Source organism: Lycorma delicatula, chromosome 7 (genome assembly GCF_047948215.1).
Source record: "Lycorma delicatula isolate Av1 chromosome 7, ASM4794821v1, whole genome shotgun sequence".
Classification (NCBI taxonomy): domain Eukaryota; kingdom Metazoa; phylum Arthropoda; class Insecta; order Hemiptera; family Fulgoridae; genus Lycorma; species Lycorma delicatula.
Genome location: NC_134461.1, coordinates 88409642 through 88436211, shown reverse-complemented (window position 1 = coordinate 88436211; position 26570 = coordinate 88409642). Strand labels below are relative to the sequence as shown.

The 26570-nt window shown below is 27.8% G+C and overlaps 1 protein-coding gene across 4 annotated transcripts in view; it reads right to left on the bottom strand.

The window, feature by feature from the left end:
• The window catches only part of Tango14 (transport and golgi organization 14), a 35349-nt gene that overhangs the window by 6499 nt on the left and 2280 nt on the right, over positions 1-26570 (bottom strand). For 2 of the 4 annotated variants that reach the window (XR_012757203.1, XR_012757202.1), the window contains exons 2-5: positions 24244-24363; positions 11730-11985; positions 6296-6392; positions 1339-1435 (exon numbers count right to left, since the gene is read on the bottom strand). Coding sequence is in view for 1 of the 4 variants with exons in the window: in XM_075371697.1 (XP_075227812.1) it covers positions 6302-6392; positions 11730-11985; positions 24244-24363 (467 nt within the window). In the remaining 3 variants the exon portion in view is untranslated. Of the gene's footprint in view, positions 1-1338; positions 1436-6295; positions 6393-11729; positions 11986-24243; positions 24364-25837; positions 26299-26570 lie in introns of those variants that run through there. The other 2 variants (XR_012757204.1, XM_075371697.1) reach the window with 2 other exon arrangements.

The following is a 26570-nucleotide window of genomic DNA, read 5'->3' as shown; positions in this document are numbered from 1 at the left end:
ACAATTTGGTACATACAATTGATGACAAGATTAAAGAGAACAGATAATTAATCATGCATCTCTTTCCAAAAAATTCACGTTTGCTTCTACACAAAATTGCATTTGAGAAATTGAATTATCGAAAAATTGTGTGCATGCCTAAGATGCCTACAAAAAAGCATGAAATGAAATAACTGGGCAGAGTATTCAAATTTTTGACTGAGTAAAAAGAACAAGGTCTTGAGCCATATAGTCACTAGGGAGAAGACATAGGTGTCACATATAATGCTTGAAATGAAACAACAATTTATGGAATAGCCATATTCCACAAATTGACTAGGAAGACACTTTGACGTACAGAAGAACAAAATGCAAGCTAATTTTTTCCACTCTGAAGATCAACAGCAAGTTTTGAGACTACAAGAAGTTTTACTATTTGACTTCTAGCCGCAAGGCTACAGAATTAATAGTAGTGATGTCTATTTTGAAATTCTGAAAAAATTGTCATGCAATTCAGAACAAGACAAGGCTTGCTAACCCAGGGCATTGTGTTGTTTCACAAAAACGCTCAATCACACAATGCAATATCTTCTCATGACCTTCACCTTGGGAACAGCTCAATCATTCCCCATATGGACCAGACCTTGCATCAAGTGATGATCTGTTTCTGTGTCTTAAAACCTTCTTTGTTGGCCAACAGTTCCACAACGATGACAAAGTCAAACAATCTATTAATACACGACTTGGATCATAGGGGGCATCAATCTATGAAAAAAGGATACAACTTCTGACGTCCCGCTATCATAAGTGACTCAACAATGACAAGAACTATGTAAAAAATTGAATAAAATTTGTATTTCAAAAAACAATAAAAATTTTAAGTGTTTTTGATAATTTTTAAAAGCCCTTCAGAGCTTACCTTTCGGATAACCACTCATAATAACAATCATACTATAAAAATAATTTTTTAATTTTCCAGTTTTTTAGAATCATTTTGGTATTTGGGATTAAAGTTAATTTCAAATTTTTAATTAATCATTATAATCAGATTTACTTTATACACAACTTATGACACTTAAATATTTATTTACCCCTTAATTTAGTACTTAGATTGCAAAGATAAATTTTTATCCTGCAACTGGGAATTCGTTTTCATTGAAACTGGAGTTATATACTTAAGTCAACATTTTTACAAGTAACCTTACTTAACTTGTAACTTAGTTTACTTTTGTTTTTGCAATGTTCAATTTTATTTTAATATTTTATAAATTTTTAAATAAGAGTAATATGTAAAGAAGATTATATACACACTTCCAGAAAAACTTTTGTTATGCACAAACTTGAAGGAAGTATACTTACAAAAAGAAAAATTATGAATTACTTCATTGTTAAAGCTGCCACTGAATGTCATATTTGCTTTATAATCATCTGTTAAGCATCTTGATACCAAATAGCGCTTCAACAAAAAGTTTAATCAATTGATTTTAGAAAAAAAAAAGTAATAACAATAAAAACTTCAATTAATAAATGAACATATCATACTAATAAATAATAACTGGGTTTGGTCATTTTTATCACTTTTAACTTCATGTCATGATGCAATAATATCTAGTTTAGATTACATAATTCATTATTTTACTTTAATTTTACAAAAATAAATTCACACATGTAGGTACTAGATAGTAACACATTCAAAAACATAATTAAATTTTCTATATACAAAGCATATTACAACAGACACATCATTATATCAAAATAGATGTGCATTAGACACATTATATGACACACACTTGTTCAAAGTGCATAGTCTTTTGAACATACATACATATTCATCTTAACATGCAATTTTTATAATACCCGGCATATACTGAGTAGTTAGTATTTAACTATTTAAAATACTATTTTGTTAAACTATTTTTACAATGATAAAATTAACAACAAAAAAAACGTGATGTGAATACATCAAATGCAGAAAAATTAAAAAACTTATGTAAATAAAAATCTTGAAAATACCTAATAGAAAAAGGATAAAATAGGATAACTCTGAGAATGAATTATCTAGAAAGTGGATGTCTAAACACTTTGGCTAAGAGAATTAGCTGAACTATGAATCTTCATGCTTGTAGTAGTACTAGTTTGCTCCATAAATTGATGCTTTCAACATACATTAATTTTACTGCAAATCAAATCTTCTATCTTCTACATGTCTATAATGATAAGGTTCAAAACCAGATATCCTTAGATAAGATTATTTTACTTTTCCATATTTAGGTAAAAAAAAAATCACTTCAAATATACAATTTAAACTTACACTTATGAAAATAATTAAAAATGGGAAGGTTAGGAAAAAAATTAAAATTAATAAAAATTTTATCTAAGCAAATGTACATCTTATTTGCTTTTTATTGCTATTATTTCTTTATTTTACAATAAAATAACAAAAAAGTAATTTCTCAGCAAAATGCAATTTATTTAATCAGTATGAAGATACTACACTAAGACAGGAAAAATTAAATAAAATAAAACTTCAGTTTGGTTTCTAAAAAATGAAAGAAGTTTGAATTTTTTATCTACTTATCTTATTTTTACTTGCAACTAAAGTAAGGGTATATAATACAATTTTAAAAAATTGTGATTTGTTAAAATTAAAATAAAAAATTATATATACATCATTAAATAAATTAACTAACTTATAATTTTATATATATATATATATATATATATAAAATAAAGCAAATTATTTTTTTTTAAATTACAACTCAATATTAACTGCTTGCCTTAACTTACATAAAATCAAAAATTGGAAATATACACATCTTCATTCTTTATACAAGTATTATTTCATACTACAAATGAAATACATCTATTGTATCATAGTTATTTTATGCTATTTTAATTGTATATATACAGTAGCTTTTGAAGTATATGTTTATACAACCATGTGTTCAATTCCTACACTTCCTTCATTAATAAAATACCACAATGAGTAACTTTATTATAAAAACTATAATGTAACATCAATCTATATATACCAATAGGTCAGGATATTGTTAGTTATTTTGTTATGTTACTTTTATACACCAACTACAATGTATAACCAGATATACAATATCTACAACATACATTTATTTTCAGAATGCAGCTATACTCCAAAATGAGAAGGGTGAAAAAGATCTCTAGATTACAAAATGTTAGCTAAAATGAATATAATTTCTTCTGTGCCTTGTGGATTGATACATTCTAATAACTATTCTGTTTAATAATTACATATAATGAAACATGGGTAAGACGCATCCATACCACCTGAAACTTTGTAACATTTGAAATGTCTGCGGGAGAAACCATCTAGGAAACTGAACAATGTGAAATGAGATAAGTGCCAAAGCAACATTTAATAAAATATTCCCATGAACGGATACAGTTTCAGTGCATGCTGTTGACACTCAACAGAGGTTAATGGTACAAAAATATACCATTTATACAATATTAATTGCTAGAATAACTAATTACTTAACAGCTTTTTAGTCTAAAAATCCTTAGATAATCTACAAATCATGATTTTTTTTAAACAATAATCTATTTTTTGATAATGATATAAGTTTTTAACTGCCAGTGTCAAAAAACAAGATTTGATATATAATTGTAAAATGGTAATTTCATTTTGGATTCAGTCCTCCATACTGCCAATCTTTATAGAATAATAATTTTATATTAAATTAGCTTTATTTTTTTCTGTTCTTTCCCTCTGAAATTTTTGCAAAAAAATATCAGTTATATATAAGCTATTAGTGTTATTTTTTCCTGAGCAAATTTTTCTGAGGAAGTCATTATGTACTTCCAATCACATCTACCTTGTCACACAAACCAATCATTTTTAAAAATATTTGAAAAATTTTGTTTATTTAAAGTGAAGTATCGTGTAATTAGTTACAGCTCCAGTTTAACTTTGTATTACATATATAATGAAAAAGATTTCTGTAAATTTAATAATAAATGGTTTTTAACGGTAATGAATTAAATGTAAACTGAATTATGTTTTTGTCTACAGATATGTTGATTCATTTGCAAGTATGTTTGAAAGTTCTTTTCTAATTTACTGTAATTTTAGAATATTGTCTGAAAATGTGGTAGTTGAGAGGAAGAATTGTGTAATATTGCTTAAAATAGTAAGCAACGTCTTCAATGAAAAATAAAAAAGCTGAATTACCCCATTATAATGTACAACATATTTCTGGAATTTTAAAAATAGGAAAATATGAAGTAAAAGTATGTAGTGCATATTACCTACTAAGACATCAGTTATAAAAAGATATGGCTTACAGCAAGCAAACTGAACAGTTACAGCTAGACTACTTAAACTTATCAGGGGACAGACAGCTGCTGCTTTGTGCAAGAAGTATTTAATATCTTTAACTGCAAGTGAATGGTCAAATAAGTGAATAGTATTACAGAAAACGTAAATTAGTTATTGTTACATAGAGTTGATGTTGCTAAGAAAGTGAATGACACTTACATTTATATACCATTTTAATATTATTTTTCATCTATTTTATTTCACATTGGATATTTTGTTTTGGAGTTTACTTCATTGTAATTGACTGAATTCAGTTACAATTTGTAACTGAATTTATTTAAGTTCTCAGTATATTTTATTTAGTACAGTTTATTGCATTAGTTCTTGCTTCACACTCTTATAGTAGACTTTTATTTTGAGTCTTCATTTATCTTTCCTGATTTCATTTAAAGTAAATTTGGTGTTTAGTTATTTTATTAGTACTAACTTCTAAGACTCTCAGTATAACTTCAAAAAATCAGGATAATATTAAATAAAAATTTAAAGTAAGAGTACAAGTGAAAAAGAAGTACAGATAAGACAACAAAAGGATGTGGAGAAGGCTTTATTAACCTGATTTAAACAGAAATATTTTACCCTCACGAGAAACCTAATAAGTAGGATACTGTTTTAATTTAAAGAAAATTGTATGGATTAAAAATGTGGCCAACCTCAAATTAATTTTGTAGAATTTTATATAGTACAAACAGTAACAAATATAACAAACCAAATTTTTTCATTTTTTAATTTACTTACTATTTTCAGAAAAATAAATATTAATTAGCTATTTATTTTTTTTAATAAATATTTTAAGTGAAATCGAGCTTCTACTACTGTAATATAATTTGGGTCAATTGATCACATTTGTGATTTAAAGCTTTTTCAGGCTTTAAGTATTATTTAAATTATGATGTTTCTCAGTATCTCCAAAGAATAGGAGTTATATAAATTAATTAATTAACACAAGAAATAAACAATCAAACAGTAGAGAAACATAAGGAACATAAATAAACTACAGTAATCAACCCCAATCAAAAGCAAACCTCTTTGGGTCGACCATCCCTCTTCCCTTTTCCTTGCCCTTTACTCCTTCTGTAGGCAAGTGCCATGGGAGTTGGGTAGGCCATTCAACTTTCTAGTTGAGTGGGTATGCTTTCCAGTTAAACTGTTCAAGGAACTTCTTATCTGGATGTTCCATAAAAATATCCAAGTAGTGACTGGGAAAATCCAGGCCTCCTATTCCTGATCCTTATCGATCAATCAATAAAAGTAAACATATAAACTTTCATTATTGGTTTCGTATATGTCTGCCTCAACTACAACAATCCCCTGCTGAACACTATCTTCATGACAGATATGACTAACCAACAACCATAGTATGTTACCCAGCTCTATCAGTTATTTTGAATTAGTCTATCACATCTGAAGGAATGAAGGAAATAAATTCAGGCAAACAGCTTTTATATGAATTACCCTAAATGCATTATACTTTTAGACAAAAATACATATAAGGCAAGCAGTGAATAAATCAATACTACTGAATAATTCCTAATGCTAGCTATATTTAATACTACTTAATTTCATTTTTACTTTACATATAAATCAGATTAAATTATGCACAGATGGAAAATAGCATCAAGCAATATTGCTAGCAAAAGGTATTATTTATTACATAGAAGTAAATACTAATATAAAAACTACTTACATAAACTAGGTTAAAAATTAGAAGTTAAAATAAAATCTATTTATTTTTAACAAAATTCAATTGTTTTATTTTTTAAACAAATATTTTTTTTATAATAGACCCATAACCAACCTTATTTTATAATTAGTATCATGGAATACAACAATGATAAATAACACTTATTTAATAATAAACAATACCTATGCATTATAAATAAAAATATATTTATTATATCGTCTTTGTTAAGTTTCTTATACATAACACTTATTTATCAAGACCAGTATTTTTATAAATATTACCTTATGCTACTTTCCAAACCTTTGTTCACATTTATTATATTTTTCTAACAATGATATAAAATCTCTTGAAGTAATATTATGATGCGAATGGAAATGCCTGAAAAATATAGAAAAAATTATTGTTAATGCATCAGACTTCCACCAGATATTGATTTTTTGAAATCATATTTTAAACAAATTCATTACATTCTGTTCATAAAAAAATGTTTATGATTTTATTTAATAAAAGATATTAATGATTTAATAATGATATAACCATTTTGAAATTTGTAAACATAATTTTTTTTTAAACTGAAAAACCAGATAGGTTATTATTACCCATCTGAAAGACATGAAACAATGCAGAACTGTTTCAAACTAAAAAACATTATAAGAAACGTTTGAGACATAATTAAGAAGATAAAAGGGATAAATAACAACAAAGAAAATTATTTAAATAAAATAAACAATTCAATTTTTTAATACGTAAGCAATTCATAGTGTAATGTAAGCTTCCAATAAAGAGATGAGTTTTGAAAGTAAAAGGATATGAAAATTTATTTCTGTCAAAAGATAAATTATGTAAGATGTCGTAAAAAAATTAAATTATAAATAGGAACTACACCTATTTAAGGATGAAGCTTAAAAGCTCCTTCCCCAAAAAAATTAAAATAACAGAAAAACAAATTAAAACTGAGATAAAAGTCAAACTTATTTTAAGAATTTTAAAAGGTTTTCAGTTTGTCTCATCACCCAAAACAATACTCATTCTGTGTGCTAGTTTAGACCTATAATACATTGCCACCTAATATGAGCAATTAAGCAGCAGTATCCAAGGGAATACTGGCTCTTCCCCAGATGACATGAGGTACATTACCCTAGTTTATCCCAAACACAGAAAGCAACTTCTTCATGGCAGCAATCCCACACTGTTGACTTCAAGGAAATAGAATAGATTTAATATGATACCTTTTATAAACAAATGTCAATAGTTCATTTGCCTAACTGCCTAGCCAACTTTTGACAAAGCATTATTCTTAAAATAATTATTCTCATTAGCATTATTACTTTGAATAGCACTATTCTCAAAAACTGCCAGCGTACAACTAAGAAATGCATCAGTTCATCTATCACCTGGGTGTTCTACGTAGCTAGGTATCCAACAAAACTGAGAAACAAATTGTGATTGTTTAGAAAAGAAACAAACATGTGAATATTTGTAATTACTGGATACACATCTGACATGGAAATGGGCAATTCTTACATGGAAATAAGGTACACACAGTACACAACTAACAATAGATGTCTGCTGCCGAAACATTTTGTGGCCAAAGAAATTTTATGACAGCACGCACCTCGCATTTCACAGGATTTTCTATTGCAGCGCTCATGTTTTAGGTTATAACAAGCGAACGGGCTAAAGTATACAGTTCACACTGACATAGCTGAAAGCACACTGACACAGAGAATACATCAATGTGTCAATGACAGTGCCACTAAGAATTAGCGCTATGCTACAATGGAGGTTACTTTTGAAACTGCCCTCGTATTTCAGGAATTTTTCGAATTAACTTTTGAAAATTTTAATCAGAATGTTTTTAAACAATTGTTGGGGTCCTGGATGCATCTACATAAATTTCTCTAAGAAGAAGAAAGAAATTGGCCGAGATAAGAAAGAGAGTATACTGCTTTTGAATGGAATTAATCGTTGTGTATATTACGTTCCACCTTGAAGGTGTTTGAGGGTCGCCTAGTGACCCTCAAACACCGTCAACTAAAAGTGGCAATTGTACTAAAGTTTTGCACAGCCCAGTTTTTTATTGATTGGAACAGGATTACTGGTTGGGAGCAACACAATTTTAATTTTTAGAAAATTATTAACAGTTAAAAAGACCAATCTAATTGCATTCAAGATATAGCTGTTTCAAAATCAATTCCAGTTATCTTATAGGGAGAAGAATTTTTTAAGAATAATATGTATTTTTCTTGCTAAAGTGTACGTTTGAGCCTGGTTTCTTTCATCAGAAGCAATTAGAGCACCTTATCATGCATTTCCTATTCATGCATCAACTGATAAATTATCAGGATATTGATCCAGAGATTGGTAAGGCTGCTGCAAAAAGGTTTTCCAACCACTTCTGGTACTTTGTTCTCAAAACTGTGGCTCCACCGAATACTGTGATTAGAGAGTGGTGTGAATTAAATCCGATAGGTAGTGTTTTTGTTTTGCCATTTGGATTTATTTACATTCTGACTTTTATAAAGTGAAAGGTTAAATTTTGTGAAGTTCCTAATGTTCATTGTTTTTAAGGTTTTATGAAACTTTCAATTGTGTTCATTTAATTTGTATGTATACTCAAATCTAGCAATAGCAAAGCATTGCCGAGTGTGCTAGAATTGCGCACTTATTGAGAATATTATATTATTATTTATTTAAATAGCGTTTTAAAGTGTAATTAAAAAATATACACTGTGCAAATTTGTAAGATGCAGTATTGACGTCAGTATTTTACATGATTTTTCATGAATTTTAATGATGTATACACGTGCATTCAATAACAATCAACTTAACCTACAAATTTATATTGTCAGTTCTCATTTGATTCTATGCAACTTATGAAGTATTGAACGGCTCTTTGAAAATAAAAATGTCAGTTTGTAACATAAATTATAACATTTATAAAATTAAAATATAATTTACGTATAATAATTATAGTTTAAAGTATATTTAAAAAATTGAAGTTATAATTTTTGTAGCTGATTAATTTTATAAAAAATTTTCTAAAATTGTTTTTAATTTACAATTATCTAAAATTTGGTAAAATAGATGTTAAAATAAAGAATGAGAAAAATGATAAAAATTCTACTAAAATTTTAACAACGTTGCTCTTTTTACAGTGCTTTAATTTTTTTATTAATTGATTAATTAAGCTATCACATGGTTATGAAACAAAATTATTAAATTAAAAAAAAATGCAGGAGGTACTTTTTTTAAATGATCTTAAGTGAAAATTAGAAGTAACATGGATGAAAATTTAGGCACTTACGTATTAACGCCACCGCAGCTACAGCTTTATTTAAAAACAAAGTAGTCTATCGGATTTCGGTGGAAAATGAACAGTCTCTTTATTAATTTTAATAAATGGTTATTTATATTTATTTATTTTATAAATATAATTTTACCAAACTTAACCTACGCTCGCTAACCTTGACTAATTAATACCGTAATTTTTTACAAATTTATTAAATAAATTCAGTAATTATTGCAATTATTTATTATTTAAACAATCAAAACACTCCTGTTAATTAGTCAAGGTTAGCGAGCAAAGCGAGCGCAGGTTAAATTTGGTTAAATTATATTTATAAAATAAATAAATATAAATAACCATTATTAAAATTAATAAAGAGACTGTTCTGAATCTATGTTAAATTCTATATTTAGAATTTTCTAAATATAAAATTATTTAGCCCATTTTCCACCGAAATCCGATTGACTATTTTGTTTTTAAATAAAGCTGTAGCTGCGGTGGCGTTAATAAGTACCAAAATTAAAAGCTGAAAAGTTTTATTAAAAACTGTATTAAAAAGTCTTTACTACCGTTGTTACACATCAATTAATTAAACAAACGGATAAGCTTTAAAACAAGCCAGATATTCAAATTTTTATGATTCTTAGTGATGAAATATGTGGTTTCAGTCAGGCTTCATTTTTCACATTAAATAATATATCTTGATATAATGTCCAATATGTCTTTCTATAAACAATCACTCATTCAATGTCTACTTAAATATTAACTAAAATAATTATCAATTAACTAAAACCTTCATGTTTCCATTTTATTGTGTGCAGATTCTATTTATATCAAGGTCGATCAATAATCAAAAAGGTAAATGACAAAGTGAAAAATGTTTAATAGAATAAACTGAGAAACTGTCTAAAATTAAAACTGACACCTCTAATATAGAAAATATCAGCTCTTCAAAAAGAATTTTCATTATTATACCTCTTTTGTTTATTTCATAAATGTCTGCTCTGAAATGTGTACCACGGAAAAAGAGCATGCAGAAATAAGATTTTTATATTCTTTAAGTGTAAAAACTGGCCAAAATACATTCATAGATGTTAAAAAAATATGATAAAAAATGTATATAGGTTTAATAAATTTTGCAAAGTTTTAAAAGTGGAATGAACAGATAAATCGGGTAGAAAAAGTGTCAACAATTTTCTTCATAACGAAAGACAGATGGAATTTTCAATTGACATTTTACAAAATCACATTAATGGTTTTATCCATAAGGTGAGAAACTTCTGAAATTTGTAGTGCAAGTATCAACAATTTCCATTTCATGGTAAGCTAAAATACCACAAAATATGTTCAAAGAGATTCTGAGAGTTAAGTCGACTCAAAATCATAAAGACACCCAAATTCATATTGTAAGAATTTAAAAATGGTTCTTAGCAGAAGGTATCCTTTTTTTAGAATACATAATAATTTGTGATGAAACTTTGATTCACCAATCTGATCTGGAAACATCAGCATTCACCCATCAGGAAAATATTCAAAACCTACAAGTCAGCTGGTAAAATGATGCTAATGGTGTTTTGCGACTATAAAGACCCAATTTATTGTAATTATTTGAAGAACAACTTACAATCAATAGTGAATACTATTGTGATATGGCAGAAAATAAAGTAAAACCCACAATAAGGAGGAAACTTTTGAAAGAGAACAAGGGTTCTCTTTCAAATAATAATAATAATAATGCTTGATAATGCCCACTCACATACCACTCAAAGTATTCAAATGTTGGTTAGGAGGAGTTGTCATATCCATCTTACAATTCAGATCACACAACCCACTTTTTTATTTGGTTCCCTAAAAGTTTTAGCTTGGCACCAAGTATTGCAACAATCTGCAGGCCAAAAAAGAATTACAAGAATGGCTTGGACACCAACGTGAACAATTCTTTACTAATGAAATAAGAAAATTCACAAAAAAAAAACAACTATCTAAATGTAGCCAGGAATTATATTGAAAAGTACCATTAGTCTCACTGTCACTGAATAAACAACAATAATTTCTCTAGGTCATTTGTCCCAAGAATTATTAAATAAACCACATATATTACCTCCCCATTAACTACCATCACTATTACTTTAAATAATTAACATATTTCTATATATTATTATGAATTACTACCACTTTAATTTTAATCATTAATTTAATCATTTGAAATGCCACTTTGATCAAAATTTTCCTATGGTTGACCTTATTCCTTTCAGGAAAATATTGCAGCAGTTTCTTTTATATTATCCATGACCAAAAAGATCTAGGTAACATATATTATGTTCTGACCAGAATAAAATGTATATTTATTTATAAATTTAGTTGTTTTAAAACACTTGTATATTAATGACTTCAATAGATAGAGTATTGAAAATAAAAATACTTACAAAAATTCTGTGACTCTTACATGCCAAGGCAAGAAACCAAAACTGGAACAAGTATCACCAAATATAATAGCTAAATCTGGATCCGTAGTTTTAATCTTAGCTTGTAAAACATCTTCAAGAAGGTTCAATGTAACACTAGAAGAATTATGGTTTGTTTTACATAATTCTTTGGAAGCTTCAATTAAATAATTCATACCATCATTTGTTCTAAATATGTTCACATGTATCTGCTCTGAAGCATCACATTTTTTATGGCCTAAAAAAATGATAAAATCTTTTAATTAAAAATGAATCACTTTGCAATATTTTCCACATATTTATATAATACATAAACATATATATATATATATATATATATATGTTTGTTACTTTCTAATACATTACAGCAAAACACAATCGAATACAATTGGCAAAACATTTTTAACATAATTAGGTGACTAAAATCTAATTTGTTAAAAAGTTACATAATACAAATGAATAATATTTCAATGTTTTGGTATAATTTATAAAAGCTAGATCTTTTTTTATCTGTTTACATCAGAAAAATTTTCTCAATATTTCAGAATGTAAAATACAGCTAGCTCCTAATCCTAATAGGTGTAGTTATGATAGAAACAAACCTAATTTTGTTTTCATGTAGATAGACAATTTATCCAAAGTTTCATTAAAATCAAGAAAACTTACCTTCCACATGTATGAAAATCAGACAATAAGTAAAATTTAACATACCTTATACATGATTTTTTATTAGGTTTGAATTAACAAAACAAATTAGCCTGATGAAACTCAAATAAACCTTCATATTACAAGGAACCAACGATCCTGTAGTTCCTAATAAATAAGGCTACACCAGATATTATGGAAATCTCATATCATGCAATCAAAACATAATTCTAAAATGAGTAATTACACATTTAAAAATTCAATAACTGGAAAGCACAGGATAATAAAACAAACTAATAGACTTGCCTTACTTTCTGAACTGCTCAAACAATTTTATATATAATTTTACTTTTTGAAATATGAAATCTATAAAAAAATTTACATCTACAAATGTTAGAAGTCCAGAAAGTGAGGTTTTCAAAAAAATGCAATTCTTTATGATTTTTACCATTTATTTTTTCTACATTAAAAAAAAAAACAGAAACACAACTAAACAATTTATTTTTTTGTCACCTTAAAATATTGTTTCTTAGAATTTTTTTCTAATTTAAGATCACACTAAACCACAAAAATGCTATACAACCAAAACAACTGCTCTTATTCAATTTCTGGTTAACTTGTTTTAAGAGAATTCTGTTAACTGAACTCTTACTAAACAACTCACGTAACATGATTAATTAAATATAATTAAACACAACTCTGTTTACTTGGATTTAAATGAGGTCTTTGAACACCATTAAAAAAAAGCTAATCAGTAATTCAGACCTCTGTTTGAAATTGACATAACAGATGAACAGATATACTATGATGATTACAAGATTACTAACAGAATCTCATACATCCTCATTTTTCTAGTATAAACTCAGATTTTAGCTATTTCTTAGCTTTGTCATACATTAACATGAATAACTAAAATATCCCACTGAATTGGGTTAGCTTTTTATGAAATTTGTTACATTGGATTGTTTGTTCAAATTGTTTAGGTTCATTTTTTTTTTTTTTTATCATTCATATAACTAAAGGTAAGCATAAAAGTTTGCATTAAAGGTAAATATTAAAGGTTCATATTAGCAATTATAAATTAGTTATTTCACAATAATTTTTTCACAAATATTCTAATTCTTTGAATCCTAAATTCTTAAGTAGTAATTATTGAATTACTACTCTACTAATGTAATACCAAATTAAACTACTTATTAATACCAATAATAATTAATACTAATAATCTACTAATTAACACCAAATTAAAGTTCACAATAGTATTTGTTTTGTACACGATTAATACTACTTTATAAAAATAACTTGATTTGTTAGTCAAATGTCCAACATTTTTTCATTTTAAAAACCTAATTCTTATCATTTGGCATTACGAAAGAAGGAAATAAATATGTCAACAATGTTATAACAGAAAAAATGTTTTTTTTTCTCTAATAAAATGATTTTATTAAATCAAACAAAAAACCAGGAAATTTTGAATTAAAAAAAAATCATAGCTACTGAATTTAGTTTATTTTTATCCATCACTTCTACACAAAATTAACTCTCCACCTAATTTTACTAATATTAGTTTTAATCTATTTATTTTTTTTAAATAATCTTTTAAGTGCCACTGCATAAACTAGTCACTGCTGGTAATTACCAACTAATAAATGTCAACAGCATGATCCTGTACTGTTAAAATTTGGTGATCTACTGAAATCGGTTTTAATAAATATGGCTTTGGCTACTAGCATTAGACCTTACAACACACCCTACAATTTCCATAGGTCTAAATTCTAGAACATCACAATGTTTTGACGCCAACAATTTTAAGAAGATGTAGTTTAAACCTTTCCCACGACCCTAACTTTATTAATATACTAATTTCTATAAAATTAATTATTTATTATTTAAACCATCCTACTCCACAAAACCTGTGATTATAACTTTACATTTACTACCAATTTTGACATTTTACTGATTTCCATTCACATATTCTTTTGTTGTTTTTTTTTCTTTAATGGCTATGCAATTAAATGTAACAGCAACATCAATGTATTTTAAACTGTTCTTTAAAGTGCAGTATTTGAATTATTAACAGCTGAAGAAATGAAACCTAGATGTATCAATTATCATTTACAAATTATTTACTGTAACAAAGCTGATCAAATATTATAAATAATGGACACTAAACATTTGTAGGCAATAAAAGAAACTGATAAAAAGAATATTAAAGACAAACCTCACAATATTCAACCAACTTTTGTAACTATGAGAAGCATTGAAAAAAAAACATAGACAATAAAACAGCCCAAAAATTATGTCAGCCGAGTTCAAAAATTCGCAACACATTAATGTTTGCCTATACACTAATCAAACTGCATCGCAGCAGTTGGAAGTTGAAATTCAAACCCTTGGCTTACTTATTACTTTCCCAGGTATAGCAGTGCATGCTGCTGTAGCACACAGATTGGCCAAAAAAATCTAAAAAAACTGGTCTTTTTAAAGCTTTGTGCCTAAAGGAAACATTTTAAACAAAAATATTTTAACAAAATAAAAAAAATAGATTTAAATAAATTATAGATAAACTGCAAAAAAAGGAATTCAATGCTCCAAAGTCCAAAAAATCTATTTTTGTCAGAAAGATGTGTGTGCACATGTACATATATATGACCTATATTTGGTCTTATAATTCTAGACCCATTGGTGATTTTCTTCAAACTTTCTAGACAGGTACTACCTTTGAAGGAAAAGAAAATATTACATTTTTGCCAAAATTGTAAAAAGGGGTGGCGGTGTTTTGGCCGAAATAAAATTTCAAATCTTTATTGGGACACTTTAGCTAAAAGTTTTTCTTATAAAAGTTGAAGTTTTTTTTTATCAAGATCACAAATTACCAAAAGTGTTTATTTAATATTCACACACCATTCCCAAAAAATGACTTCATTATATAATTCATACATTATTTTTTTTTTTTGCCTATATATTGATTTAGAAAAAAAGTTTATGAGAGTTTTTTTGGAACTATTTTTTTACATCAATAGACCTTCAAACCATTATAAAACATTACTTACATAATTTTTTAATTTATTTAACATGTAAGTGCATCTCACATGATATCCATTGCATTTAAAATGAAAAAATCTTAATTTTTTGATAGCCCTTACTATTTCTTAAAAATTATCCAAAAATGTTCATCCCCATTCTAGAAAATTACAACTTTGTTTATTTAGAATCTTGAATATCTGATATCTTATATCTTAATAATTTTAAAAAGTTATTTTTTAAATCTAATAACACCATTTTGGAATTACTTTCTTAAAAATTAGTTTTACCTCAATGCTTCCCCTTGAGTACGATATAGCCAAAAATAAAAATTTTTTTAAGCATGAAATAAAGGATTCTTAATTTTGGTTAGTCTTTCAATTTAAAGGAATTATTTTATCATAAAGATACAAATAAAGCTTAAAATGATTCAACTGAAAAAATTCAAAAATGAATTGTATAACTTGACTGGCATAGCCAGGAATGTTATGCAATCCATTGTCAGCTTTTTCTGAATGAATGAAAGATTTCAGAGTACTCTACTAGCCAATACTTTCAAGATAATTTTCATATGAAGATGTAGCATAAATGAGACTGAAAATTACTTATGGATAAAGAAATGGAGAACACCGTATTCAATCAATCTAATTCCTGACTATATGAATTCAATTACCCATTCTTTATTCTAATTGTTTTGCTTTTTATTACAAGGGTGGTCCAGAAAGTAACTTACATTTGTATCTAGCGTGGAGATGGGTGGGGATAGAGCCGCCATCGTGGCATCAAAACGTTTCTACACTCAGTACACATCAAGCAGTCATAGCATGTGGACTGTGATTTTTCTACTTTGTTCATTGTGAATTATTGAAATGTGCACTTCAATAGAAAATCCCGCAAGTTGTGAGGTGCATTCAGTCATTAGGGTTTTACTGGCAAAAAACCTCAAACAAATTGAAATTCGTCAACAACTTTGTGAGGTGTACGGAGATGGAATAATAAGTGAAAGTGGAGTGAGGCAGCGGTGCATTCAGTTTAAAAATGGCCACACCAATGTTCATGATTAGGACTGCATTGGTCAGCTTAACCTTGTGACTGATTAACTGATGATGAAAATCAACTATAAAATTTGTGAAAATCATCGAATTACAATTACGCAACTCTCACTTCATTTCCCCCAAATTTCAAAAGAAGTTTACTGCATGAAATTGTATTGGGAAAACTTACCTGTGCACCCATCTTGCACAGGTTTTGTGCAAGATGGGTGCCAAAAATCTAAGGCAGCAGATTTCTACAGAGAAGGAATTGAAAAGCTTGTGCTTCATTATGTACCTCAATTTAAATGGCGAGTATATGAAAAATAGTTTATGATTGTCCCTTTCAGATGAATATAATAAAATTTCTTTTTTTTATTTGGTTGGTTTTTTATTTCAAAACATAAGTTATTTTCTGGACAGCCATCGTAAGTATCATAACATTCTTAGCTTTGTTTCACATATCTTATTTATAAGAATTTTTTTTTTTGTCTTCAGTCATTTGACTGGTTTGATGCAGCTCTCCCTATCTAGTGCTAGTCGTTTCATTTCAGTATACCCTCTACATCCAAAATCCCTAACAAGTTGTTTTACATATTCCAAATGTGGCCGGCCTACACAATTTTTTCCTTCTACCTGTCCTTCCAATATTAAAGCGACTATTCCAGGATGCCTTAGTATGTGGCCTATAAGTCTGTCTCTTCTTTTAACTATATTTTTCCAAATGCTTCTTTCTTCATCTATTTGCCGCAATACCTCTTCATTTGTCACTTTATCCACCCATCTGATTTTTAACATTCTCCTATAGCACCACATTTCAAAAGCTTCTAATCTTTTCTTCTCAGATACTGCGATTTTCCATCACTTCCATATAAAGCGACACTCCAAACATACACTTTCAAAAATCTTTTCCTGACATTTAAATTAATTTTTGATGTAAACAAATTATATTTCTTACTGAAGGCTCGTTTCGCTTGTGCTATTCGGCATTTTATATCGCTCCTGCTTCGTCCATCTTTAGTAATTTTACTTCCCAAATAACAAAATTCTTCTACCTCCATAATCTTTTCTCCTCCTATTTTCACATTCAGTGGTCCATCTTTGTTATTTCTACTACATTTCATTACTTTTGTTTTGTTCTTGTTTATTTTCATGCGATAGTTCTTGCGTAGGACTTCATCTATGCCGTTCATTGTTTCTTCTAAATCCTTTTTACTCTCGGCTAGAATTACTATATCATCAGCAAATCGTAGCATCTTTATCTTTTCTCCTTGTACTGTTACTCCGAATCTAAATTGTTCTTTAACATCATTAACTGCTAGTTCCATGTAAAGATTAAAAAGTAACGGCGATAGGGAACATCCTTGTCGGTCTCCCTTTCTTATTAGGGCTTCTTTCTTATGTTCAATTGTTATTGTTGCTGTTTGGTTCCTGTACATGTTAGCAATTGTTCTTCTATCTCTGTATTTGAACCCTAATTTTTTTTAAATGCTGAACATTTTATTCCAGTCTACGTTATCGAATGTCTTTTCTAGGTCTATAAACGCCAAGTATGTTAGTTTGTTTTTCTTTAATCTTCCTTCTACTATTAATCTGAGGCTTAAAATTGCTTCCATTGTCCCTATACTTTTCCTGAAACCAAATTGGTCTTCTCCTAACACTTCCTCCACTCTCCTCTCAATTCTTCTGTATAGAATTCTAGTTAAGATTTTTGATGCATGACTAGTTAAACTAATTGTTCTGTATTCTTCACATTTATCTGCCCCTGCTTTCTTTGGTATCATTACTATAACACTTTTTTTGAAGTCTGACGGAAATTCCCCTTTTTCATAAATATTACACACAAGTTTGTATAATCTATCGATCGCTTCCTCACCTGCACTGCGCAGTAATTCTACAGGTATTCCGTCTATTCCAGGAGCCTTTCTGCCATTTAAATCTTTTAATGCTCTCTTAAAATCAGATCTCAGTATTGTTTCTCCCATTTCATCCTCCTCAACTTCCTCTTCTTCCTCTATAACACCATTTTCTAATTCATTTCCTCCATATAACTCTTCAATATATTCCACCCATCTATCGACTTTACCTTTCGTATTATATATTGGTGTACCATCTTTGTTTAACACATTATTAGATTTTAATTTATGTACCCCAAAATTTTTCTTAACTTTCCTGTATGCTCCGTCTATTTTACCAATGTTCATTTCTCTTTCCACTTCTGAACACTTTTCTTTAATCCACTCTTCTTTCGCCAGTTTGCACTTCCTGTTTTTACCAATTTCTTAATTTCCGATAGTTCCTTTTACTTTCTTCATCACTAGCATTCTTATATTTTCTACGTTCATCCATCAGCTGCAATATATCGTCTGAAACCCAAGGTTTTCTACCAGTTCTCTTTATTCCGCCTAAGTTTGCTTCTGCTGATTTAAGAATTTCCTTTTTAACATTCTCCATTCTTCTTCTACATTTACTACCTTATCTTTTTTACTCAGACCTCTTGCGATGTCCTCCTCAAAAATCTTCTTTACCTCCTCTTCCTCAAGCTTTTCTAAATTCCACCGATTCATCTGACACCTTTTCTTCAGGTTTTTAAACCCCAATCTACATTTCATTATCACCAAATTATGGTCGCTATCAATGTCTGCTCCAGGGTAAGTTTTTCAGTCAACAAGTTGATTTCTAAATCTTTGCTTAACCATGATATAATCTATCTGATACCTTGCAGTATCGCCTGGCTTTTTCCAAGTGTATATTCTTCTATTATGATTTTTAAATTAGGTGTTGGCAATTACTAAATTATACTTCGTGCAAAACTCTATAAGTTGGTCCCCTCTTTCATTCCTTTTGCCCAGCCTGTATTCAACCACTATGTTTCCTTCCTTGCCTTTTCCAATGCTTGCATACCAATCTCCAACTATTATTAAATTTTCAACTCCTTTTACGTGTTTAATTGCTTCATCAATCTCTTTGTATACACACTCTACCTCATCATCATCATCATCATGGGCGCTTGTAGGCATATAGACATTAACAATCGTTGTTGGTTTAGGTTTTGATTTTATCCTTATTACAATGATTCTATCGCTATGCGTCTTGAAATACTCCACTCTCCTCCCTATCTTCTTGTTCATCACGAAACCTACTCCTGCCTGCCCATTATTTGACGCTGAGTTAATTATTCTAAAATTACCTGTCCAAAAGTCGCCTTCCTCTTCCCACCGAACCTCACTAATTCCTACTATATCCACCTTCATCCTACCCATTTCCCTTCTTAAATTTTCTAACCTACCAACCTTTTTCAAGCTTCTAACATTCCACGCTCCGACTTGTAGAATGTTATTTTTTAGTTTTCTGGTGACCCCTTCCTTAGTAGTCCCCACCCGGAAATCCGAACGGGGGACTATTTTACCTCCGGAATATTTTACCAAGGAAGGCGCCTCCATTATTTATTATTATTATTTATAAAAAATATTTAAGTAAAACAAAGAAAAATTTATTAAAAAAAGAAAAAATATATATATATAAAATAAAGTTTAGGTACGTTTCTACTTATGTTTACTTAAAACTCAGGAACTGCTATACCAATCAGAAAAATTCTTTTACATAGAATTATTGAACTTTTAGAAAGATTTAGGTTTAAATTTATCTTTCAAACACGACAATTAGAGGACTAGTAAAATCAAGACATTTCATATTTTACAGCACAGTTTTCCATAGATTATAAAAGATAACTATAAGAATAGTTATAAGAGTGAAATTTTTACTGTGATATATCTGCAATGAAAATATTTATCATGGGTTGCTTCTAGTGCTATCTCTTGATGAAAAATAGATTTCTGGTTTTTACCAACTCAGTTCACACTTCATAATAAAATGAAAAAAGAAAATTAAACCCCACAAATTTAATACATAATTCTAGTAAGATATTTTAAATTGAGAATAGAGGCTTCATATACAAGGGAGAATAAAAAATAAGTTAATCAAAACTTGTTTAAATTTATTTTTTAGTAAATAAAATTTTAACCTATTCTCTTAGGATAGATTTAATATCATTTGTGTGGTACAAAATAAATCAGAAGACAGAATAAATAGAATAAGTTAATCTCTTACATATCTCTACAATACTCTCTTAAACAGAGACTATTTTGTAAAACTGTAGCAACACGATGTGGTCAATATCTTCTCATGAGATTAGTAAAACAGTTTTAGTAGATGTCTGTTTTTTCAAGGCCAGAAAAAATATGAACATGATGGCATGTGAAACTATAAAATAAAAAGTAGGAATTACTAATATAACAGAAATTTAATCATTACAAAAAAAAAATGGTTTTACCTCAACAGAATATACACAGAGCAATTCTCATGAAAGATATTTTAAAGTCAAGCCTACAGAACGCACAATGGGGAAGTTGATGAGCATTAATACAGATTGACAGAAGTTACAAAACCTAATAAAAAACAAAATAAGCCATTTATTTAGATTTTCACAATAAGCCATAGTAATAGTAAGCTTATTAACCATAATAAGCCACTCTAAATTTGATTTTCACAAAATTCTTTTTGTGAAAAAAATATTTTCTTCAAAAAAAGAAATAATGGCTTCATCATTTTATTATTCATAACCTAATCCAAAAGAAAAAGGCTTTTTCCTTTTTTTAAATGAAAAGAGTATTTTTTATTTTTTTAAATATAAATCAAATTTGTTTAAATTTCAACCATTGGCTACATGTCCTTTCAGGAGAAACAGCTGATTTATGTTCTATATTAACAGTGATTTATATTCTGAGGATGCACTTCAGTAAAACACAAAAAAACTACATAGCATAAATACATTAATAATGAATAAAGAGACTTAAAAAAAATGGCTCTTTTAAGAGGAAACCATGCAACTTTTAGTTTAAAAAAGATCTCACAATTGTCAATATTTTGAAACAGGTTGATGGTGGTAATGAAGTTCAAATTTTTTCTATAACAATATTTCAGCATAATTTTCAAAACTAAATTACTGTTACCGTTAAAGGAAACACCACGAGTTAAACCTATGGAAAGTATAACTGAACAGAAATAAAATCCTCTGAGATAATCAAATTTAGACAAAATTAAAAAAAAATCTATAACCATAATGAAATTTATTTAAACAGTGGATATTCAAAGAACAAAGTTTTGGCAGTTACAGAGGAATGAAAAATAAAAAGTTGCATTACTAAAAAAGGATTAAACTGGGTTTAAAAATCCAACTAAAACAGGAAAATTAGTCATAATAGCATGCAATAATTATGATAATGGTTTGTTTGAAGGGGATCTCTTAATTCTTTAACAGGAAATACAGAAGACTAGGTTGACAAAATAAATAGACAAGTTTTTACAAAATAGTTACAAAATTATTAAAATATACTATAATAAACATAGAATATGTGATAAAAAATTATTTTTAAATTTATTAAAATTTATGTATTAAAGATCAAGATTTGTAAAGGAAGTCGTTCAAGGTGTTTTTTTAAGCAAACCTTAAATTTTTAAAACAATCTACATCAAGTGTAATACTTTTGTTATTGACAAATTAGCCGCCAAGTCAATAAACTGGTAGTGGTTTGTCTACTGCTAAAATTCCATGATTTAATGTGTATATAATAAAAAGGGTGTATGGTAAAAAAAAATACAATTGCATGATAAAGAGAACCTACCTTTCATTGGGCTTTTGGGAAGGAATATCTGTTGAGCAGTACTCAAAACACAATTACCAAATACGTTACTATAATTAATTCAACTCATAATAGCTGTAATTAGCTTATGAATTATTTATTACTAACTACTCCAACTAATTGTTCAAATAAACAATTTTAATTTAGTTCATATTACTAAATACATTTTATTTAAAAAATTTTTTAAAATTATGAAAGACAAGTAGAAATTCTTTTGCATTAAAAAGAAAGAATTAGAATAAGAAACAGAAATTCAATAAAAATCTTTATTACCAATTATAAGTGTAAAATATATAAGATAAAACAGAGAATAAAATACTTATCAGTAGAATTTCAAAGATTCAACAAAATGTTACAACACAATGCATCCTACACCAGGTTCACAAAGATAACCTTCAAGTTGATTACATATGCATTAAAAATCAAAGAAGTTTGTTAACAACAGCTTAATATTAATTACAAATCTGACTTTTCCCCAATATAGCAAAGCACTATTAGGTTAGAAAAAATTACACTCATTAAATTTTTAATTAAATAAATGTGCACATTTTATTCGCATGAAAACTAATAATTTGCACATAATAAATTCAATAGTGCATGTTTTATTCAATGTATATTAATAATAACTTTAAAAGAACTATCTTAGAATTCGCACAATATTAAAATAATTAATCTTACAGAAAAAATTCCACTGAAAATTCTAGGCAATAGATTTACAATCTAATTTTGAAGTAGTTACTGAAATATCACCCAGTCTGAATTAACTAAAATAAATTTAATAATTTTCATCATTACCACCATTACTACTGTATTGTTATAACATAATTACACACATAGAATGATATCCTACTGATAAAGTATGTTCACAAGAAAATACAAGTACATTAGCTGGAAAACTTAGATTAAAAAACTGCACTCCAGAAATCGCATTAACTCACACATGGTAACAATCATTTTAGCTTCCATTCTACAATAATTTCTATCCAAAAGTATAGGTATGTCTTTGATTAGATTAGAAACTTGTTTTGGATTATTGAACTGTCATTTCTAAATAGAACTGAAACATAATACAGTACCATATTTAAAATATACCTGCGTATGTTACAATTTAAAGTTTAACAATTTATAGTACAAGACAAATGTGGGTATATCGAGTAATTTCTATACAATACTCTCAGAGTTGGTAAAACCATTTCTCATAACATGACAACTTTTATAATTGTAACATAACAATAAATGCTTTTATTATTGTATTCATTAATCTAATTTCCTTCTGATGAACAAAAATAATGTTACAAAAAAAAAAATACATCACCCGATGACAGGAAAATTTTGTCGTGCAGAGGGATTATGGTATTTATCTGCTGCATTAAAAGTAAAATATATTGCATAATGTAGGATTATTAAAGGACCAATAAATACTGCTGCTGCAAAGAGAGATTTCAGTCATAGCGAAATCTCACAGAATTATAGTTTTTAAAAACAAAAATGTTCAAGATGGGAAATGAAACAGCCCTACATAAATGACTGGATTGTATGTCTATTTGTCCATCTGAATATATACCCTGGATTAATACACTCTAATCAATGGGATACTTCTACACAAACAATAAAGTTTAAATTTCTTTATTCAATTAGATACAGCCATTAAAAAAATAAATTAAAATTAAAATAAACCATTGTTGCATACATTTCGCATGGGATCTGAAAAAGGTTTCAAAAATTCAGAAATTAAGCAATAAATTTTATTTTGTGTTCCAAATGTCGACAAGCTCCTATCAACAAGCTTTCTCTGTCAACAAGCTCCTATTTTTATTTCTAATATTCAAATGTAAGTCCAAATTGAAAAATACATGCAAAATGTTAAAAACAGCAAATTATCTTTTTTTCAAACATTTTGAAGCAGTTATCCTTTTACAATATTATATTAACCAATTAACTTAATCTTTATATCATAAAAAAATTATGGAAATTTAAAATATTTATTATAAATATTGATAGGTATGAATAAAAATGGGAAGAAATAAATTTCCTGTTTAAAGGTTCTTATGAGTTCAATGTAAGGGTATTATTTGGTAATTACATGATACTTACCATTTAAATCAAGTTTAATATGTTTTTTTATTTCTTCAAATGATTTATTCCAAACTACTTTTCTAGAATTTTCTTTATTACATTTATGAAATGCTTCATACAACAAGTTTGCATTAATATCTGAAATATAATTAATACATACAATAAAACATCTGTTCACAGAAAACCATCTGTCTAATTAGACAGCTGGTTTGTTTGAAGAACTTAATATATAAACCTTTATACAATAATTCAGGAGAAAGGAGGAAATAATTTGTAAACTGAATCTAGAGCTTAAAATAAGTAAAGTAGTTCATACAAACATATATCTGAAAATGCTTTGTTAACGAGTTATGGCTAGTGAAAAATTTGGCCTGGATTTCAGTTCCCCCAGTGAAATGAAGTCATACTGAAGTTTTTAAGGCATTTTATATCAGAACATGATATGGATGAAGTCTGTAATCATGTCATCCATATTGGAATGTTGAGCAGTTCATGTAGGAGTGAAGAGAAGTAGCATTTTTCAAAACAAAGAATTCAAAACAGAATTTCAGTTTTTTAAACACACATTCAATTGGAAAAATGTAGGTACAGTTTAGAGTACAACAAAAATAAAAATACTACATAACTAGAATCTCAAAAATAATTAAACAACCAAAATTAAGTCAAAAACAACTAAACATCCTAGTGTTCATTATTAAACACGTAACCACAATGAGTAGTATTCAAATTAATTTCAAAGCATACAGTTAGTATTGCCAACCTAATTTTTAAAAGGTCTAAATTTATTGTACTAAAAACAGCAGTTTTTAATTTTTATAGATTCATAAAACTTTTCTGAAGTTTTAATTGTTCTGTTTTTAATAATAAAAGTTAATTTTTTTTTCGTAAATTTTATTACTTTAATTTTCTCAGAACTACATTCTCGACAAGTTTTGTTAATAAAATTTACGCATTTAATCACCATTTTACAAAGTTATTGTACTTTAAACCTAAAAAAGCTGTGTTTTACGTCACCACATTTTTCTGTTTTGTGTTTGATATCATGAAAACTACAGGAGACAGTTCTGGGACCTGTTTTATTGGATTTTTCAATTTAAAAAAACATAATAACCATCAAGTTTACCCTGTATATAACAACTGAAAAATTTTAGTATGACTTAATTTCACTGCAGAAACAAAAAATTTGTATTAAATTTTTCATTAGCCAGCTCTATAACAAAGCGTTTTTGAACATATGTCTGTAAAAACTGTTTTCCATATTTCATGCTCTAGAATCAGTTCCCAAATGATTTCCTTTGCTTCTGAATCATCCTATATATTCATGCTATAAATTATATTTTTGTGATACATTTAAGTTCAACGAACTAATAGTTATAAAAATCAACAAATATTTTGGGAGGAAAACTCCTACAAACAGCACTTGTTTAGGTTCTTGTCATTTGATTTGTATTTCTAATTATTAATTAATTATGGTATAATACAAACAACAATCTGAAACTCTACATACACGCATCCACCTTCAATCAAAATAATATGAAATGTAAGTAATACTTATTTTAAGAACATACAGAAAAAATTATTATAAGCTACACTTTCTTCATAATAAACCAACCTGAAAGCATTTTCAGCGATCTAGGTGTTATAAACTCTGTGCCATTCTTGTCTTCATTTTCATTATTAAAAAATAAAAATACTATCTAACCTTTTAATAAAATAAAACAGTAAAATGATAGCAATTGGATTTTTATACAGTTCTTAACACTTTGAATAACATTAAAAATAAAACATATGAAAAACACATAAGAATATATGCCTAATTCAAACAAAACATAATAACATTAGTTGATGTCAAAATGAAACAATGGCAGCACCAGTCAATTAAACTATCACAAAATCATCTGAAAGTGTATGGATTCGAGCTTAAATTTTAAGTCTACTAAAATACATTCAATGCACTAAAAATAGCTTAATAATTTGTTTACACATTCATTAGATGAGCTAACATAAATTAATAACGATTTTGTAATAGATCTGAACTAAGATTCTTTAATGGAAGCTTCTACATTAATTAAAACAGTTACAGAATTATAAGGGTGTAAATAAAACAAAAGAAAACTGAAACAATTTTCTATGGAAATATATATATATGTACATAATTTTTTGTAATTTTATCAAAAGGGAATAACAGTTCTTATCTATTATAACAGATAAGAGGGCACCAGGGAATAAAGTTAGTCATACCATAAAAAACCAACCTAAATTTTGTTACTTTTGACCTTATCTATTAACATCTTGACCTTGACTGCTTACACTGGATTATGTGCCCACAGTTATCTACTCACGCT